Below are 21,030 nucleotides of genomic sequence, written 5' to 3'. Positions count from 1 at the left end.
CTGATTTTGACAAAAAGTGTATTAGATCACTTACTATACCTTTAACAGCGTAAAGTATATCTCATTTGTTTTATCTATTGACATAAAACTAAGTCAAAAAACTACAATTTGTAATATTACAGAGAATAGTGCCGGACTATTTATAATCTTACTATCCCAGTCAACGGTGACCTGTGAAAACAAAGTGAATTGTATTTTTAATCTAAGTGATGGTATGGATTGAACAAACAAGATGTAACGTGTCAATTAGTGAGCTTTAAAGGTGCTGGTAGGCGCTGCTAAGCTAACTAGGTTTCCCCATGTTTTAAAGGTAAGCTAAACTAACTGGCTGCTAGCTCCACCTTTAAACTGTATTTAGTGGAATCTGTCCTTTTATCTAACTCTTAAAAAGAAAGCTAATAGAATTTTCCAAAATCTCTAACTACTACCTTAAACCCATTGTTTACCATTCAAGTCAAGAGTTTTGTTCTCTTTATAATCAGATTTGAAAATGTGATAACGTGAAATGTCAAACAAAAAGTCCTCTTGTCCCTCCTCCACTATTTTATGTGTTTTTGTGACTTTTTTGTGCCACCGTATTGGGTACTGTATTTCTCACTCTATCGAGGATTGAAGTGCTACTGTTCACTGATGTGTGCAAAGTCAGCCTTACCGCTGCTCCCTTTCTCTACATGTCTCTCTTTTTATCTGTCTCTCTTTCTTTCAGTCTCTGTCCGTCTTCATCTGTCATTCACCCCGTCCAGCCTAACCGAGGCTTTTTTCCAATACGTTCCGAGTTCCAGCCAATGAATGTCACGGCCGTGCCAAGAAAGTAATCACGCCGAGCAGTCCTTTGACACCCAGAGGACAAATTGAACCATTCGTTGTTCATATTAAAGCAATAACTCTCCCTCAGGGCGTGAGACAGGGTTGTGGGAGAGGTTGGCTGGTTGTTGGACGACAGACAGACAGTGACCGTTGTTATCAGCCTCTTCACCTCAACAACAGATTGCCTGACGTACAGTGATGATGGCCCCTCATGTCAGTGCTGACACTTGTACGTCTTTATCTGTGCAAGCGTGGAGGAAGGCAGAGCCAGAGCTGTTCAAAATCCATTATTTGGACAGAACTAATGAAGAGAGACCCAGTGTCCAGTTGGGCTGGGGGGAAAAAAGAAATCGCTTCGCTTATGTATGTTGAATTTTTTTTTTTACAAATAATTAACCTTAAAGGTATAGTCAAATTTAATATTTATTGCCTCACGGTCACCTAGCTGTCTATTTTATGTGTGCGCTGAAATAAAATCTGGTGTTAATACACAGCCCTGGCTGTGTAAATAGAAAATACACAGAAAGGAGTACCAGCTCTTTACATAATATAAGAAAATAAATGTCAGATTGACATGATGTGCATTCTTTTTAGTTAGTTTTTAGAAATGTCTTAAGATATATTGTCTCTTGAAGTTTATTATTCAACTTTTGTTTTTGTTAAAGAAGGAAAAGAAAATCGCAGTACTATCGAACTGGCACCCATGTATTGTGAAAAAATCTAAACGTGAGTAACTCTATTGTTCCAGCTCCAGTGTCCAGCCTTCATATGTTGGGTTTGAGAGCAAAAGCAAGGCAGTCTATATCTATTCTATCTATGTGTAGTAATCAGTAATCTGCCATGATTTTGACTGAGCTGAGATACATTACACCAGCGTCTCCGGCACCTTCAACAAGGTCACATCAGATGAGAGAAAAAATAGACAAAATGGCATTTAGTGTCATAGGCTATTAATATTCAATGCAGTCAATAAGCTACAGTATGCGTGTTACAGTATGAAAGAGCTTTTATACAAAGCACTCTCCATTTCAAGGTGAAATGATGAAGCTATACTTCTTTTGTCGATACCCAGGATGGGGCTTTTAGATGCCCGATGAACTTGCACTTTGGTAACTTAACAGTAAAAATGTAGTTTTCTGCTCTCCAGTATGCTTTCGGAGAGCATGCCTTGCTCATTCTTCTTCCACACCCTCTCACGGCAGTGTCTGCTTTGATTCACACTGCTGTGTCACTGAATTTCATTTGCCAAGGCCTTTAATTTTACAAGTCCCAAGTTGGCTGTCAAACACCGTGGTGTGAGAGGTAAGGAGAGGACCTGCACCAGTTTGGCAGATTTCTCCACCCCTCAGGGTAGTATAGGGGAGTTGAGGGAGTTGAGCTATCATTAGTGATGTACTGCAGTGCTGAAAGAGACCTATAGGAATCTGACACAGAGCTGAACTCGAGCGTGTGTGCAGCTGTTTTAGGAATAGGGTATGTGTGCGCGCAAGTATGTACGTATAGAATTAAATGTGTGTGTTTTGGTGTCTTCTGGCACATCTATTTTCGGTCCACTTCACCAACACTAGCTGTTTCTTTAACAGAGGTGAGAAGTGGCGAATCCCTCGGCATCTCAGGATCAACAGAATGAGAGACAGGAGTGGGAAGTGGAGAGAACTAATCTCACGCTTAATTAATGATAGCTCTGCTGGGACGTACCGACAGACACGTTTCATTTTTTTTTACTCTCTCTGTCACTGTGTTACTCGGCCATCAGGTGGTCCACTCAGGGACCAAAGACTAGTGTAGACAAGAAAAAGATTATGTTTTTAAGAGTCTCTTCAGTTCAACTTACAGAATCAAGTTGAAAAATGTATTAATTATCAGTCATTAATTTCATTTTGTATTTAAAAAGAAAGTAAATAGCCTCACCCACTAAACATGTAATGGCTTTTTACTTGCTTATTGTTGGATGTTTTGAACCAGTGAAAAAATAGGCCTTGCCTAGGTGTTTGAAAGGCTTCCTACTTTTAAATTTAAAGGAAGTGCGCTTATGGTAACAAGGGGACAACATGGGACTTGAAAGCTTAAAAAATGTATTCCAAAAAATAAGTTGATTATTATAACACAGATACATTCAGAAAGGTTTGTATGCAGAGAAACCCCAGTTTGTATGCTCTTCTTACGTTAACTGCATGCAGCTCAGCCATAATCGGTTCAATTATTTAGTATTTATACATTTACGATTGAGAGAATTCAGCTAACAAAAATTCTTTAGCAATATAGACAATTTTAATATATTAACTTCATAAGATAGAACAAGCACTAGTTTTTGCCACTTCACATCTGTTTCTTTGGCCGGGAATATTATAAATTTGAAATGGTCTGGGACCTGGCATTAGATATGTCAACAAGCTGAAGATAACGCCCGCGCCCCCCCACAATATTGCTCATAAAGCCTCCATCTTCTGAAGATTCAACCCGAGTCATCATTCTGTCTTTCATCCGCTTAACAGTCGGAACGTCTCTTTGATCATGTGCCACGGAGGAGGGTAACTAATGCTAAACATGTTATAGGGGTATAGCCGTGGTAATGCATGCATGCAGAAATGCTAAAACAATGGAAAGGTAATGTTACTAGTTGTATGTAAGAGATGCACATTAAATCTCTGCTATTTATCACTGTGAACAAATCTCACTCTACTTTTCTCCACTCCATCATCATAAATATAGTAATTAATTCTTTATTGACTTGGCAAGACAAGTAAATAAAGTCTAGTAAGGGAATAAATATTGTGCTTTAATAAACCTTTAAGCTGCGTTTTAGTCTCCTACCGCTTTCATCAAGCAACTTCTTCCTTCCAAAAGAATAAACAGTTTGACATGAGCCCTGCCTGAGCTCCAGTGATCATAAGTGGTTGGTCTTGAAACTTAAATGGCCTGACAGTTACACAACACGTAATTAAAATTCTACTAGTAGCTTGCAGGATGAAAAACCGGAAAGGAGGATAGGAGATGATCTCCCATTAAAGGAGAGCACTACCAGTTTACAAGTCTTAGGGAGCACGACTACATATGGGGGGGGGTTATATAAAGCCTTTTGTGGCTCCACAGGGAGATGTGCAAATTCTGATAAATTGCCCTAAGTGATTCACTTGAGGCAATAAGACTACAAGTTTAAAAAATGAAGAAAAGAAATCTGGAGTTAGAAAGAAGCCATCTTAGCAGACTTCCGTAGCCCCCTCCTCGTCTCTGCTGTCTATTGGCTCGAAGCTACATTAGCTGCTATTAGCATAACACCACAAATCTCAGGCAGAACTGGCAAGGAAGAAGAGTGAGCAAAAAAAAAAACAGAAGCTATCTCTAGTGCTGCTGCATTGATCGGCTCATTGAAGCATTTTGGAGGCCCATTCAGTTTTCTTTTACAAGAAAAAGGCAGTAGAAAACTTCAACGCTGTCTTCGTATATTTTTACAAATTCAATACAGTGTAAATAACCCATAAACTCCCCTGTACTGCTACCTGTGAGCGAGAGTGCTGGTGTTGCATTAGATGATCCTCACTGCAGTCAATTCATGAACCCTGTTTTTCCTCTTCATTCCTGTTGATTATCAATCCAGGTGATAGGTGATGAAAATGTCTGTGTATGTGTCTTTCATTTACACATACTGCTAATCTAGAATGTATGGAAGCTTCTGCATTTAAAACGACCCGGAACTTCATTTATGGACTAAAACAGGTGTTGCATGTTGAGCGGCTGGCTACCTAAGCTCTTCAGCTCTGCAGAGTTCTGGTTGAACCCAAGAACGGATTTAATGCTTGCTGGTTTGACGTAGAGAGTCAGTTTAGGAATACTCATTTTTGCAAATCTGTCTATCATGGGAGATCGACGTCTCTTGTTCTCGATTAACTCGTGCTGTTGGCCTGAAATGTTTGGGAACAATTAGTACAGGAGACTGCAACCTAACGTACCGTGGGGGAGAGACACTGAAAATGATTTGCATGGTTGCCGTGTTCAAAGAAATTGCTTGCGTCCATCATTTTCAACTAGTTTGGTGTTCAGGAGACAGGAAAAAGAGAGGTAAATTGTGTGCAGTTTAATTGGGTTTTTTTCTGCTGAGAAGCGTTTGGATACTCATTCCATAACAACAATAATATTGATTCTTCTTTGGCACGGTGGTATTTCTGTATTATTTCAGATTAATTTTTCAGATCATTTTGATAGATAATATGTATGGTGGAAAGGAAACTTTAGAGAGGCAGGGGGAAATGCACCAAAAAAGGTCATGACTCAGAATCCACTCGCACTCTTGCAAGATAAGATTTTGCTCAAGCTATCATGATACTCTGCTTCTTTTTTTTCTCACAGCTTTTCCTCGACTCGCTTCTTTTACTCTATCTAAAATAAATCAGGCATGTTGCTTAATGCCTGGTGATATACTGTATAATAATCACCGATTCATTCTCTCTTCAAGAGGTAGTGAGGAAAGTGCTGTGCAGCATGCTGTGTGTCTCTACATGGTAGTCTGCTTGATGAGTGTGTTCACCTGTTTTGTGTGTGTGTGTGTGTGTGTGTGTGTGTGTGTGTGTGTGTGTGTGTGTGTGTGTGGGCTGATCTGCCCCACTCTTCCTGGTGGCACCACCTGCTGCCCCCTGTTTCTTTTAGTTAGTTTGTGTCTGTGATCACCCTCCCTCAATGTCGCCCAGACCTGCCAATAATTGTGTAAAGGTCTAACTAGGAGAAGGCTATTCCAGAGCTGAGCTAGTTTCTCCGTAGGTCCAATTAGGAGACTGATGAGGGAGTGTGTGTGTGTGTGTGTGTGGGAGGGTGGGTGGGTGGGTGGGTGTGTAGGTGGGTGGGGGGCATGCATGCGCCCACACAGTTTGTACAGTGTTCTCTTGATCTTTGTCAGACACACACACACACACACACACACACAGTCTTTCAGCTGTTGCACCACATCCACTCACATTATTAGATAACAGAAGCACGATGGCAGACGATTCTTAATGTGTGATGCAGAATAGCCCCAACCATGCAATTAACATGACGAACCTTTTCCAGCACTGTCATGCAACACCAGGTTGTGACTTTATTAATGAATTTTTCCTGCAAGAGAATGTGTACAAAGATATTTCCATGACACTTCTCTGTGTGAATGTGTTTGCTGATGCAATTTCATGTCTGTAGGTTGTGTGTGTGTGTGTGTGTGTGTGGGGGGGTGTTCAGGGCAGTCTGTCTCTCAGTGTGTGAGAACCAGCAGCTAGCTCCAGGGTTTATTGAACCACAGGGGGTTTTATAATGGATGTCCCCCATGCCTCACAATACAGCTTATACAGATCCTCCGGGAATGCTCTTGAGTGTATGTGTGTATGTGTGTAAACCTGCTGTCTTGTCAGCCTCCACTGTCACGGCGGGGCACTCACACACCAAGGGGCAAGCAAACAGCACACATCCGTTACACACGTAGACATTGTGCAGCAGTTTGTTTCTGAGCTGACCGGCAGGACATCATGACATCAGCTCTTGGTGGTATAAAGGCTCACTTCATGCTGTGTTGCCTCCAGAGATAGCTGGCTGGTTATAACGCCATACACACCTACTAAGAACTCAACCTTAGAACTAAAGCAACTAAGTGAGTTTACCAGCATGAAAACGCTGATGGTTGTAATGAATGCCAGTTCCAACTATGTAAATCATTAAATGCACCAATCAGTTTATTAGTCAAGAGAATTTAAATGCCTTCTAATTATACAGCGTAGCTGCAGTTTGAGTTAAACCAAACGAATGTGGATTCAAAAAAACATCCCAAATGTTATTCAAGGCGTTGCATGTCGTTACAATCCAGATTCTTCTTCGAGTGCTGATGTCATCTATCCCTTAGCACATGCCAGTAAACTTGCATGGATTATCAAAGGGGAACAGTCGGTATTAAATCCTGTGCCAAGCCATTTAAAAAAAAAAAGTTGCTAGGTTGCTGTGAGATCCCACATTCCTGGTGGTATTTAATTAACTTTTTTCCAGCACAACGGTTCTGGGAACAAAACTATTACAAAAGTTAAACTTCTATTCCCACCATTTTCAAAGTTACTTACAGAAAGTCACTGCTTTTCTACAAAAACTACTACAAAAAACTACTATAAGTTATTAACTCCGCCACGTATAAGCCTGGAGGGGATCGTGCATTTGGTGGTTGGTGCGAGCATGTATCTGTACCCATCTGCCTGATACATTCTGTGCACATTTAAGTCTGTCTGCTTAAAGACCTCTTGTGGCTGTGGTGTTTTGCAATTGTTAAAAAACTTAAAACGTTTATTGACTGCTCATTGGCTTGTCATAGCTAGTCCACCAAATGTGCTGTGGTTTATTGGCATTTATTTAAACCAGTCTCAATCGTCTTGAAATTCTTCTCTGTTTGGGAGTTCCTGAAGATCTGCACTCTACTGAATGCACTCTACTGAATGCACTTTGCTACTTCATCACTCTGTTTTGGCACACAAGATTATGCAAACAGTTTCTTTTTCTTTTTTACTACTGTTTTTTTTAACTTGTCCTGCTTTAAATGGATCTCCCAACATAATGGGAAATGTTCATATTAAGGATGCATGAGAAGATAAATATAAAACTTCTGCTTACAGCAACTCAGAAATCCTGTCCTTGTTAAGTGGCTGGCTGCATCTTTTTTGTAACTCTGAATAAATCCCAGCAGGCTCTTGGATGTGTTATTCATTAGCCTGATAGCTAACAAGATACAACATGTAAATAAATAAGACAAATTAGCTGCTTATCTTTGCCGCTTCGTGCCAAGATAAGGCTAAACATGTCACTGCTTATGTTATATATTTTACCTAATTCTCTACAAGACAAAAAGTACCACAATTTTGAAGTATTAATGTGCCACCCTATCAAATGAGTCTTCCCGTGTTGCTTGCTGTGTACTGAATGTGTTAATAAATCATTACTTCAGGTGTGTTTGAGCTACAGCAGCACTTACATACTTGGGGACTTACTCCCCAGTGGCAGTAATGAATCTCTGTACTGTGAATATATATTTGCTGCCAGCCTGTGATGTGAGAGAATTTATGTTTGAATGTGAGAGAGAAGGGGAGCGAGGCCACGTCTTTGCGAGGATATTCACAGATCTATATGTGCATTACTGTCTCTGTGAATGCACCATGTCTCTACCACAGTCAATAGGTTTTAATTAAATATGTATTGTACAGACGCAGCCTTTGATGTTCCACAGCAATAATGTGTTCCGTTTCATTGCTCAGCTGAGCTGTTAGCAAGGCCCAATAATGTTTCTCCTCTTCCCGCAGAGAGTTCCTGCAAACTACAATGAAACCTGTTGCTCTTAACAGCAATGAGTAAAGGATAATTATATGGATCTGCGTGCGTGCATGCATGCATGGTTGGTCCTCTTTACATGTGTGTGAGCATGTTGAGGTACTGTGGGAGGGCTCAGACCTACAATCTTTTAAATAATTTCTCTGTTGGTTAGTGATTACGTCTGAACTTTCATCTACTAAAAAGAGTCTATATTGAATGCTTAATTTGGTTTCTGCTCATTAGGAACTGAACCCAAATGGGACCACCGACTAATTTTGGAGCTGTAAAGCTGCCAGTATCAGCCATTACATAACGCCTACATTGATTTGGTATTGCAGTCTTGAAGTCATAATAGCATTTGACTGTGAGAAATACAGCAATATTGGAATGGATTGAAAAGGGAGCTCAATATGCAGTCCACAAGGAGGAAGTGTTTGTCTAATTTCAACTGCTTGTTTCATATTTCACACATTCTGCATTAAAGCCAATCACCAATTTGATCACATCGTCATACTTAAAGATTGTAGTGTTGCAATTAGTGAGGTCAACTCAGGTTAATTTATAAAACCCTTCAGTCCCAAACAACAGTCCAAACACTAGACCTCCCAGATTTAGCCAATCAACAGCATTCACAATGTGGATAATGCATAATTACAACAGGAGATACCATTAGAGCAACATTGTTTTCTATATTAAGTTAGTGAACTCATTGGGGTTTTGCGTTGAAGGCAAAGAGAAGCGCAATTCATTGTGAAACGCTTGGATTAGGTGAGCCTAAATAACCTAAATTAAAATAAGTATATTCATGACTTAATAACACAGATCTCAAGATGACATTAGGCATAGATCACATCAATTCACAAGGAAGACCGAGATCAGTGGTGTTCACAGCCACAGAGCAGCATATATTAAAGAGAAACGAAAATGTACATGACGATAAAATAGTTAAGAGAAACCAATAAAATCACTACAATACTACAACAAAGAACAGTTGGCACACACCGTGAGCACAGACTCTGACGCAGGAATTACAGATGTGTTGCTCCTCTGTTAAATGAGATTGTTGCAGAGATAAGATACTTCAGTTATCATTGTACACAGATGCAACAAGACATTGTTTGGAACAAACCTGAGATACCTACATCTAAATAGACTAAAATACATAAAATAAGTAAAATAAATAGTTAAATAGATGCACACATGATATGCAAATTGCACTTGTACCTATAAAAATAGTTTGCAGTGACTAATGTGTTACCATTAACACACAAGTTGGGTGGTGGGGGGCAGATTTGTTATTTGTTAAGTTGAACTAAATATCTGTGGGTTGTGATCATTGGTCCAACAAAACAAGCAAATTATGGTCATATTAATTTTTCACTATTTTCTGAAATATTATTTAAAAAACAATCAGCAAATAATTGAGAAAATAATCTGATGATTAATTGGAAATGAAAATAAACAGTTGTTGCAGCCCTACATGAAAATGATTGTGAAAAATGCAACATGAAAGTGATTAAGATTTAAATAAGACCCTAAAAATGTATTGTTGATCCTGCTTGATGAAACTGGATTGTGTGAGAATAAGCCTAATTTACTGAAGTAATCCTGGTGTCTCTGGCTTTATGAATCACCCCTCTGCTGTTCTCCAAGCAGGAATACTGTTGCCTTTATTTTCTTGGAGGTCTCTGCCAATGTCTTGTGATCCTTAGTGAAATGGAGCTCTTTCCATTTCTGTCCTCACATCATCCTCCTCCTCTTCCCCTATGCTCTCATCTTCACTCTGCCTCTTCTTTGGTCATGGCTTTCAGCGCAGCTCACCACTTGAATTCCGCATTTCCTCTCTGAAGGGAGAACCACACAAACCATAACTCAGAGCTGTAATTGCTGCTCCAATTTCACCTGAGGATGGCATGCACAGCAATGTTCTTCTATCTTTTCTCTGCTCACCTCACACGTGTCTCTCACCATGTGACCACCCCACGGACGCACCCCGCAAGCCGTCCTCTCTTCAAATTTGTCAACATACTAACGCTTGGTCATTGGCCCTCAGCGTCAGATACCACCCACGATGCACCCTTTAACCCCTGTATGGGATGCACAGAGCAGAGCAGCTGCCCAACCCTGGCTCTGTAAGATGACGTAGTATGAAGAGCAACAATGGTAGGGAGTAGAATTAAAGACCGAATATCTGTGTAAGGACACAGGTGGAAGGGTCAAACAACACAGGACTTTCACCCAAGAGGCCAGTGTTCGTGTCCCATTATTTTCCCGTGTCTCACTTGAACATGCATCTTTTAACCCCATTCTTTTGGATATTTACAGAATTTTCCATAGATACTCAATAATCAAAACACAAAGCACAGAGAAACACAGAAAAAGTCAAGTTGATATACTGTAAATATTTTATTTGATCAAAAACAGGGAAATTACCAGGGAAAAATAACAACATCTTATCAGTTTTCCGCAGCATCTCCCAAAGAACATAGAGATACATAAGGATGTTATACTTGTTACAGAACAAGAAGGCCAGGCTCATTGACAAACAGCTAAAATAATGTTTTTCTAAACCAATTAGAAGAATCCTTTACAACCACATATTTAGCTTTTTCTTTAATGGTCATTCAACCTTTGTCTCCTTCACCAGCGACAGGCTGTCATGTATGTTTTTTTCAGTTGAACCAAGCCTGTAGCTAGGAATGTACCTGGATCTGTCACAGTAATTTAAACCTTTATAGTAAATGGGCCTCTGACTGCATCTCAAAGAGAGCATGACACAGAGTGTTCTAAAGGGACCCCAAAGAGATCCTGACACAGAGTGTTAGAACGGGACGCCAAAGAGATCCTGACCCAGTGTTAAAAAGGGATGCCAAGGGGTCCTGACCAAGCACCAGTCTGTTGACTTGAAGATTTGAACAAGACACACAAACAACACAGGACTTTCACCCAGGAGACCAGGGTTTGTGTGCCCTTCTTTTCCTGTGTGTAATAACACACATCTTTTGACCACCTACGATCTTTTCCTATCCCTAACTAAAGGTTTTTACCCCACACGTTGTGACGCAAAGGGGTCCTGACCGGAGTATGTTGACGAGAGGAAAATGAGAATGTGTCACCCCCTCAGTGTGTGTGTGTGTGTGTGTGTGTGTGTGTCTGTCTGTCTGTGTGTGTGTGTGTGTGTGTGTGTTGGTACGGTGTGGGTGTGTGTGCATGTGTATATTTTAATGTGTGAGTGTGTTTGTCACAGGGCTTCCCTGATGACCTTGTACACTGCGGCAGGGGAGTGATTAAGGATCAGGGCCAAAGACCATTTCCTTTACCATGGGAAGATGAATGACCCTGTTTGAAAGTGGCTGCCTATGGCCTCAGGGCAATTAGAGTTTGCTGTGAGCCAGCAACCCTTGCCGCTCTGTGTACAAAAGCAGGTCCTTGAGGAAAAAAAGAAATTCTCGGCACCCATCCTGCTGAAACCAACACAACGCGGTGATGGTGAACAAATTAAATGCATTTTTTTTTTCAGCTGTTTTTCCTCCTGCTCTCCTCACCCACCTTTTCATTTCCCGATAAAGCTAGAAAGACCTGGAAAAAATGTGCTGACTACAGGACACCTCTAAGAAAATCCCACCGAGGGTGCTCATTCGAAATATCAATATTTGATCTAGGAAAATAATTTGGCATGTAGCTTTGGCTCTACAAGTTTATTCTGGTGCTCATTTTGTTGTAATTTATCTATTAAATTAACGGAGAGGGTTAACCGTCGGACCTCCAGCCTTTATGCACTTGTTTGCTTGCATCAATATTGTTACTAATGAAGATCAAACATTGTCATCAACTGTTTTATTCAAAATCAACATGTCATTATTAACATGCTTCCGTGCTGCCACATCCATCCTCCACCCATCCATCCGCCCCCTATTTTTTCTCTGATAAAGCATCTTATCTGTCACAGAGCGGGGAGCATGAGCAAAAAGAGTTGTGGCAGCCTATTGATAGGGATATGGCCTACTGCTATTGATTCTCCTTGTAATACAAGCCTCTCCTTTGTCTGCCTGTCAAAGCCCAGATCGGACATGATAATGCGCGCATCAGACAGCCGTCAATAGAAAGGCGAAGCTTCCGCCATGGCGATGACTATCTTATTTTGATGCGAGGGGCCAGTGGAGTGGAGGAATGGGAGAAGGGGAGACAGGGAGAAAGAGGAGATGGGAGCGCGAGTCCGCCTCACCTTTGATTTCTGTCGCGGTCGGGCCATTTCTCAACCTAAAAAAACACTCTGCTGTATGTATCACCATCTAACAAGTGTGAAAATATATGTGTCTAAGGTGACCAAGAAGCACCTCAGGGAAGAAGAAGTTGCTTTGAATTGTGTGTATATGGTTTCCCCTTGCCTCTGCGTCATCACTTTGATCTCTGAACATGCAGCCACATTGGATTTCCATGGCAACTGACTGCCTAAAGGAAAATTGGTGTTTTGGGTTTATTCCCATACTTACAAAAAAACTAAACTCAGCTTTAGCAAATCGGCACAGGAGTTGTAATGCGTCTCTATAATGTTGTGTCTCTTGCCTCTTCCCTTAGTCTCGAAAGGTTTTGCGTCTCAGTGTTTCCTTCCCTAACATGTGACGTGTGTCATTTGCTCTGATAAGACGGTGTTGTGTTAGGAGCAACCTCCTGCGCCCTCCCTGATGATATGACTCACTGTACTTTATTTACATGTGTGCTTAGATCCCCCAACAGCACTGTTCACACTCACATTTCATGTCATGTTTGTAAGTCAGAGGGCCTTGGCTGCGTTTTAGCCTTTACACTGCTTTTATTGACCTAGGAGAATATAGAGACAATGGTCGAGTGCATTGCGTCTTTATTCTCCTCCTGCAGAGCACAAGCCACTGCTTTGATGTGACCGATCCGATCACCATCATGCTCAGAAGACTATTCTACTGCAGACGCAGCAGCAGCTGCTCCTCTTACCGGTCATGTATTTATAGACTTTGATTCAAAGTTGTAACAGTCTGTGTTTGATTAGTATGAACTTTAGACAATGGCTGTGAGCACACGGTTAACCAATGGTATATTTTAAGAACTACCTGGAGACCAATTATAGCTCACAACATGTTGTTTTTTCTAAATTCGGAGAACAGCACAATGGTGCACATAAATTGATATCAGTCACGTTTATTATTAGGCATAGGTGTAAAAGAGGGTGTGAATACATTCTTTCGTGTGTGTGTGTGTGTGTGTGTGTGTGTGTGTGTGTGTGTGTGTGTGTGTGTGTGTGTGTGTGTGTGTGTGTGTGTGTGTGTGTGTGTGTGTGTGTGTGTGTGTGTGTGTGTGTGTGTGTGTGTGTCTACGTTGCACTTGGCGGCAGTATTCTTGGGTACCAAATGAACTTGGCGTTTGGAAATTGGAGCTGTTTGGTCAGTGTTGGATATTAATAAATATAAATAATACTAAAGGATGGCACAATAAAGATTGAGGTATAAAAAAAACACTTGCATAACACTGGCTTCACTTCTTCAGTGTCTACTCTTTAAATAAAAGCCCGTCTTAAATTCACTCCGAGCATTTTGCTGTAACAAACTTTGTTTAAGCGACATTAAATATCAAACAAAAACCAGACCATTTTAAGTTGCTGTGACCTGTACATTTTTATATTTTATGAGTAAAATCTGAATCTCAAACATAACCACTAACATTTCTCTGTCAGGTAAGTGTACGAGTACAATGTTTTCCTCCGAAGTAGAAGTACACAGTAAGTCAGTATGCAGTTGCTTTGGGGTCTGTCTGTAAGTTCTTTTGGGGGGTGCAGTGGTTCTGGAGAAATCTTCAAGCAGCAATACCACAGGCTAAGCACTCGGCACATTTTCAAAAGGCACAGTACTAGTTAGATAGAAAGTGTCTTTGTTGAACAAGTAACAAACCAAATACAGTACATCATGCCTTGTCTTCTGCTTTGTTTTTGTATCACCAGGTGGACTGTGCTGTGCCAGAAAAAAAACTTTGAAGTGTAAACAGTGTGGCTCGGCTGTATTAGATAGTGAATTTTATTTGGCTGTGGAAGAAATCTGTCAAACACCGGTTGCATTTATTTGCTTGACGTAGCAGAGCGTGGCAGCCCGCAGTCCAACTGCTGCTGCTACTAATATGGCTAGAAGGAAGCAAGGCTGGAGTTGTTTTTTGTCACTGGTAGTCGATGTTAAGAATATGTTGAAATTGAAGGATACAAATATTTTTTGTTCTCCTTATTAGTTCCCTTTATTGTTCATCCTGTCCAAACTGACCCTGCAGCCATTGCTTGCTAATGTGATTTTAATGAAGTGATGGGGAACAACACCCACATTCTGTCGGATTTCAGCCTAAGTCTACAAAAGCCTTGAGCCGCCTGAGTTAGTCAAATTGTGTGGGTATAGCTTCCAAAGGTAAACTGCTTTTTTGTAACCAATTTCCTTTTCGGGTTTATAAGCTGACCGAGCGTCAGTCCGTTGACGGTGTCTGCACAAGGCTGCGTTCAGGCGCAGTGTTGAGTTTTGATAAACTGCGTTTATGGCATCAACAGAGCCTAACACACAACAACTGTAGTTATACTGTCTGCGTAAAACAAAAAGAGAAAAGAGACATGCAGCATAAAATGTGTATATGCACGAGTGAAATGTGAGCAGTGTCGACAGCTGGATTGATTAAAATAAAAGTGCATCTGTTCCGCCCAGACCTGCGTGAGACTCTTGTGTAGACAATCTGCAACTAAGACAGCCTCATATGAGATTCAGCTGAACTAAGGAATGCATTCTTTGCAACAACAAAAAACAAGGACTATGGATTTTGTCTCCAAATCTTATATTGGAATGACATTTGAAAGAGATCTGTTCAGGGCCAGTTTTGACACAAGGAAGTACAGTGAAAACCAAAATTTACTACCTATACGTGCTGTACTGTATGGGCATGCGAGTGTGCCCATACAGAAAGAGATATGTCTATATGTTCTTTAAACATAAAACAAAACATCCACACATTTTAATTCAAATCCCTTACATATAGTAGCTCAGCTTGTATACCACACAACTCTACTACTTATACTATAATGTCAAATTGGGGCAGGCACTGTGCTGTTGTTGGTTGTGTTTTCCTGTGGTTAAAAAAAAAGTTTTAAATAAAAGAAGTGTTGGTTTTCCAATGTTCAAGTTTATTGTTAATCAATCTGTGAGGTCAGGCCTGACTGGTGATGTAGCATGCACTCCTTCCAGTTGCTGAGGTAATTGCAGCTTTGCCTGTTAATGGTCTCTGCTTTGCTGCTGGCTGATTCACAGTACTCAGTCCACCATTCCTGATTAAATACCACAGACTCTGTGACCGAGACAGCCCCGGCATTCTCCATTTTGTTTGTGTCAGTGCCGTCAGTTGTGAATCTAAAAGCTGCGTATTTTGAGACTCGTCTCCCAAGGAGGCTGTCTTTCTTTATCGACCGCCGGTGTCATCCTTTGAGTTGATGTGGTGAAGTGGTCAGAGGTAAATGCTGTTTTAATGAAGTCTGGCTATTGATTTGGCTGTGGTGTTTGTTTGTGTAGTTAAGAATTTGAGCATCACTTGAAAGCAGGGTAATCAGGATAATCAAGCATGATGCATATAGCCTGTGAGTTTTTATGTGCTAAAATCAACTCATATTATACGCTTTCTTCACAAACAGGAAGTAGAAGGCATGTGCATGCATGTTAAATCTTCCCACACACACAACAATATCAGGCTGTATATCCCGCCACCCAGACTTTCTTAAAAAATGACGGTGAGGACGTTTGTTGGAAATAATTACACCAAAAAAGAAATCCCTTTGCTGCCAAAATATATCCCACTCTATGTTATGGAGATTTAGACAGAGAATTGGATTTCCCCAGCTGTGAAATCAGTTTTTGTTGTCCCGCTGGCCAACCGCGTCATTTTGCTATACCCCTCTGTAGGCTCCCGTCGCTGCACACACTTGCAGCCTTTGCCTTCTCTGCTCCATGAGCCCCATTTGCATTAACAGCGTCTATCCTCATGCTATACGTCAACGACTGTGTGCTGTGTGTCACCTCATCGGTTCTGCATTAGCTGAAATGTGGAAGAACGAAACCATAAACACTTCATCAGAAGCACTTGGGTCTGAGCTATTGTGACAGACATACTGTACATCATGGTTCATGGAAGTGTACAGGTGCAGATCTAGTGGATCTGAAAATGTCAGACATGACACTTAAAAAGGGCTCTTCAATTTCTCGGAGTGGAATCAGAGTCGCTTAGATTAGAGGGTCTCTTATTCCAATTCACAGATTACATTCAGTAAAATGCAAAAGTGAACAAATTGAATGGAGTGTGTCTTTCAACCATTTAAATGCAACACTTATAATACGAGAGCTGAGGCATTTGGCCCTGCTCTTTAATTTGAATAGGCTTATTTTGCGCTGCAGTGTTCTGCAGTGCTTTAGCGTCTGTATGCCAACAAGTCAAGAGAGCGCAAAAGATTATAACATTTCCATCAGGCTCGGGGTTAAAAGCCGTGCAATTTGACCATTATTACGTTGATTAGCCTGCCGCACACCGTAAACATGGTCATAGCAAGTGTCCTTGTAGGTATGTTACAATGGAATTTGTAATGTGTTTCCTCTAAGCTTCAGATTTGCTCATAGTTTTTTACCTACAGGCATACAATGCCCATGTAACATTAAATGAAATTCATTCCTTGCTTTACACTTGTTGTGAACTGCTGCATGGATACAGCAAGCATTTGGGGAGACTGAAGCTCTGATGATTAGAGCAGTTTTCCATGTTTTTTTTTTTCTTCCTCCCTTGCACTGCACCGTACCGCAGGGGAAATACAGTATATCAAATAAATATAAGCACTTTTTCACAGACTGATCTGACATGAGAAAAATATCTACAACTTAAATATCTCATTAGAATGTTTTATGGTTTATTCAGTGATTTTTTTCTCCCTTCTTTCCCTTTTTATTTCTGTTATGAATTACAAATTCATAACAGTGTAAGAAGACGGAACAAGACGTCTTAATAACTCTCTGCGCACTTACTGCATGTGTTGCCGCAGCCTTTACATAAATCTGTGCATTCACATGTACTTAAGTATCTACTTTAATTAAAGTACCTTTAATCCCCTACTTAGATCACAGAAACCCAATTTGTTTTGTGTTATGCGTTGAATTTGATTCAATTGAGATTTGACCCATGTTGGAGTGGTCATTTAAGAATTCCAGACCTAGTCAGATTGCCATTGCGCCAGTCACCAAAAAATGAATCAGGCATAAAAGTTACGTGATGACTAGCATGCTTGAAAGCCTGAAGACAGGGGCTTAAGAGCAATATGCATAGGCTGTGGATACATGTGCTTTGGTAGTTGAATATCTATTGTTCCAAAATATTTATGTAATGGAAAGATTAACAAGCTTGCTGAAATGATAATAAAAGATCTTTTTAGGAAAAGTATGTATTTAAAACATGTGTAAGCTACTGCTAAGCTGCTGCATCCAAGGCAGTGAACATATTTGCTCTGCGCTGAGATGCAGTTTGGCTTCAGCTGCAGAGAAATGCTGCATGAATGGACAAGTGAAAGGCAGTGTTTTCAATTGATGCTGGGTGATGGTACGATGGTCTCGGCCCGAAATTGGTGGAACAGGCTTTGAAGTGGCTCTGGTTTTTCATCTCTCTCTTTCCCTGTGTCCCTGCCTCCCACATCTGACGCTATCATAATAACAAGCAATAACCCTCTTTCAGCAATAACCAAGACTTTTCCGCCTGTAATGTGGCTTCAATAAATAGTCATGTTTACCAAGGGGCCATATTTTACAGCAATTTGGTTTAGAGCCTCCCCTCTTGCTTCGTTTTTTTTTTTTGCCTCCTCATGCTGGAGTACAGTACATAATGTGGTGCATTATGCATACCAGCACAAACACGCATTAGCACATTACCAAATGTACTGATACAGAAAATAGCACAGTCCATCACGCATAATCACATCAGGCAGCAGGAAAATGCTCTGAAAAATAATCCACTTTCTCACTGTGAGGTTTGGTCGACATATACATGTTGAACACCAGCATGTGTGTGTGTGCATATGGTAGAGGCGGGCAGCTTTCTCCGGGCCCTGCTGAAAGCAGCAGCACAAGCATGGGGGCGCGTTTCATTAGTCTGTCAAACTCAATGATATTTAGAGCCCCACACCCTCGGCCAGGACTGGAAAACTCAATCAGCACTCTGATTTCATAACCCTGCTCGGTGACAGGGCTTATTTTATCGCCCCGCTGATTCATTCTAATAAACGCCGGCCGCCCAGCGCACTGCCACTGAAATACAACCTCCCCCCCTTCTGTCCTCCATGGGTCAACCCGAAAGAAAGGGAAGAAGTGAGAGGAGGGTAGGATAAATCAGAATTGTGGGAACTGGAAGGTGCAGATAATCCATTGCTGCTTCGGGTGTAGCTAGCAAGTCTGCCGCCCCATCCCTCCCTCCTCCTGCACCCTTTAGCACAAATCAGAAGCCCGGACAGTGTTGATCTGCGAGGGCTTGGTGGGGCTATTGATTGTGGACGACAGAGGAGGAGAGAGGCGATAAATAATCGGAGGCAGAGTGCGCAGGGTGAAGGAAAACAATTATCTGCGGAGGTGGAAAGCACATAAAGTGAAGAATGATAAACACTGTGAAATATGATTGACTCCAAGTGATATATGGAAGCCAAAGGACAGGCGGAGAGAGGTCTGTGTGTGCACAGATATCCTTGAATGTAATGGGTGCAAGTTGAGGACTCACTGTAATGCCCCGGGGCCTCACCACATCTTTCTGTGTGTGTGTGTGTGTGTTTGTGTGTGTGTGTGTGTGTGTGTGTGTGTGTGTGTGTGTGTGTGTGTTTTCTCCCCAGACGACCGATGACATTGTTTCTTCGGCGGAGTGCTCCAGCGACGACGAGGACCTGGAAGAGTGCGACTCCGGACATGCAGGTGGGATGGGTGTGTCAAGTTGTGCTTGCTCTGAACCTGTCTCTTTCTCCTTATCTTTCTTTGATTTGCTACCGAGGAGCCTCTCCTCTTAGCATCATGTCCCATGGAAGCTTAAAGTGTAACTTAAAAAAAAAACTCTGAAAAGTTGCCTCTGCGAGAAATACACACTAGTGTGAGGGGTTCTCAGCATAAATCTAAAGTTTATTAATCTCTTTGGAGATGGATGAAAGTAGTAAGAATCATGTTCCTGTATCCTTAGCATGCTCTCTGTAGGATGTTAACTTAAAAAGTAAATGCATACATCTTATAGTCTAGCTATTGTAGTTAAACCTCATACCTTTCATCTCTGAAACAAGTTACACTTAGCTATGGGGCCACTGGTTGCAGACATGGCGAAGCGTTGATACTAATTTTGTTCTCTCAGCATTCTGTCGAGAGCAAAACTTTACTCAACAAAGTACGAAATTAGTATCAAGCCCCATGTCGCCCGCACTGATGCTTCAAAATGTATCTGTCCTGTACTGGTTGATTTCCTCTTGCTGTGCGTGTGTGTGCGTCTCTCTTGACAGAGGATACATTTTGAGATTCTTTCGAGAACAATGATGCTTTCAGCATAGATACTGTGATATGTAGCAGACTAACTGCAACAGAGCCTCTTCCTCCTATCTCCTTCCTTCTTCTCGTTTGTACCTCTGTTTCCTTCGTCGGAGGCTTGCCTTACCTGAAACATTCTAATAGAGAACAGATATCCTCGAATTTCTGTGCGCATCGTCTCTCTTCCCCCCTCCCTTCACACACAAACACACACACACACATACACACTTATCACTTTGTGATTAGATCAAAGTGATAGCACATTCACTCAGTAGAGTTTGAAAATAAAATCAGAGCTGGAAATAAAACCGCAGATTCTAAAGGAGTGGTTATTTTGAGGCAACTTGGGTTTGGACGACTTTTGAACAAGCAACTGTCACTCACACTTGTGCTCAGGGGCAGCTGGCATATATCCTATATACCAGGGGAGGGGGAGCTCTATCGAAACTGGCTCAGTATGAATAAAGCGTCTTCCCTTAGGCAGTCTGAAAATCATTAACAGCTCAGGCTATTTGATTGCTTCGCTGTCCTTCAGAACGCCATCCCAGCAGACTAATTGATGCCATATTAATCTGTCTAAATACAGCTCATTTTAGCACCAAGCATATGTCCACTTTTCACTGCTGATAAAAAGCCTAAATTGAAACGATGCATTGCCCTTTTACTTTGTTATCTCTGCTCGGAGAACCTAACAAGATAGTCGGCCATTTATTTATTTTTTGTAAATGAGGTCCTTCGGTGTACTTTAGTAGATATTCTGCTAATACGTTTTGCCGTTTTCCTCCAATCTGAGAAAGGAACTCATTTACTTTAAAGTCTTATGTTGTAATACCTCTTGTTTCCTTGAAATTCTGGCCACATTTAGGTCCTCACAGTAATGACTTTTAATGGAAAAAGAGAGTCATTTTTTCCTATTTAGGCTCTTTACTATAAGCATGAGTTGCTCTCTTAAGTCCGAAATTATTGAAATTGAATGGACACATTTTTGCAGCTCGTGTGTAATGTTGTTGTTTTTTTCGATTCCGTAGACTTTTAAAACCTCATACCCAAGTATATAAAAGTGGAAGTGCAACAAAGCGCAGTGTAAGAAGTTTTTACTAAAGAGAACATGGTACCCTCCCCTCATATAGTGGCAACATATGTAGTCATACACACTCATACATACTGTACATTTCACCATGTTGACACAGAAATTCATACCCTCATTCCTTGCCCCGCTTCAAGTCGTATGAACAGTTGCATGACATGACGTTGTTGTTTTTTTTCGTTGCATTTTGTTTGTTTTTTTCTCCTGTAATGCACAAATGAACATCTCTCTTCTGTATCGATTTGGACCCAGCTGTTG

At 41.1% G+C, this 21,030-nt stretch overlaps 1 protein-coding gene and 1 long non-coding RNA gene across 21 annotated transcripts in view; one reads left to right on the top strand and one right to left on the bottom strand.

Moving 5' to 3' along the window:
• The window catches only part of nrxn3b (neurexin 3b), a 295,437-nt gene that overhangs the window by 262,684 nt on the left and 11,723 nt on the right, over positions 1-21,030 (top strand). For all 20 annotated transcript variants that reach the window (XM_034900814.1, XM_034900805.1, XM_034900804.1 and 17 more), the window contains one exon: positions 19,013-19,091. In XM_034900814.1, coding sequence (XP_034756705.1) covers positions 19,013-19,091 — 79 coding nt within the window. The remainder of the gene's footprint in view (positions 1-19,012; positions 19,092-21,030) is intronic.
• On the bottom strand, positions 1,217-13,300 carry LOC117961863. The gene is made up of 3 exons (XR_004660505.1): positions 13,289-13,300; positions 9,127-9,131; positions 1,217-1,343 (listed from the first exon to the last, which is right to left on the bottom strand). It is a non-coding gene; the product is annotated as an uncharacterized LOC117961863 (long non-coding RNA).

This window comes from Etheostoma cragini, chromosome 18 (genome assembly GCF_013103735.1).
Source record: "Etheostoma cragini isolate CJK2018 chromosome 18, CSU_Ecrag_1.0, whole genome shotgun sequence".
Taxonomy (NCBI): domain Eukaryota; kingdom Metazoa; phylum Chordata; class Actinopteri; order Perciformes; family Percidae; genus Etheostoma; species Etheostoma cragini.
This window is presented reverse-complemented; position numbering and strand designations above follow the sequence as displayed.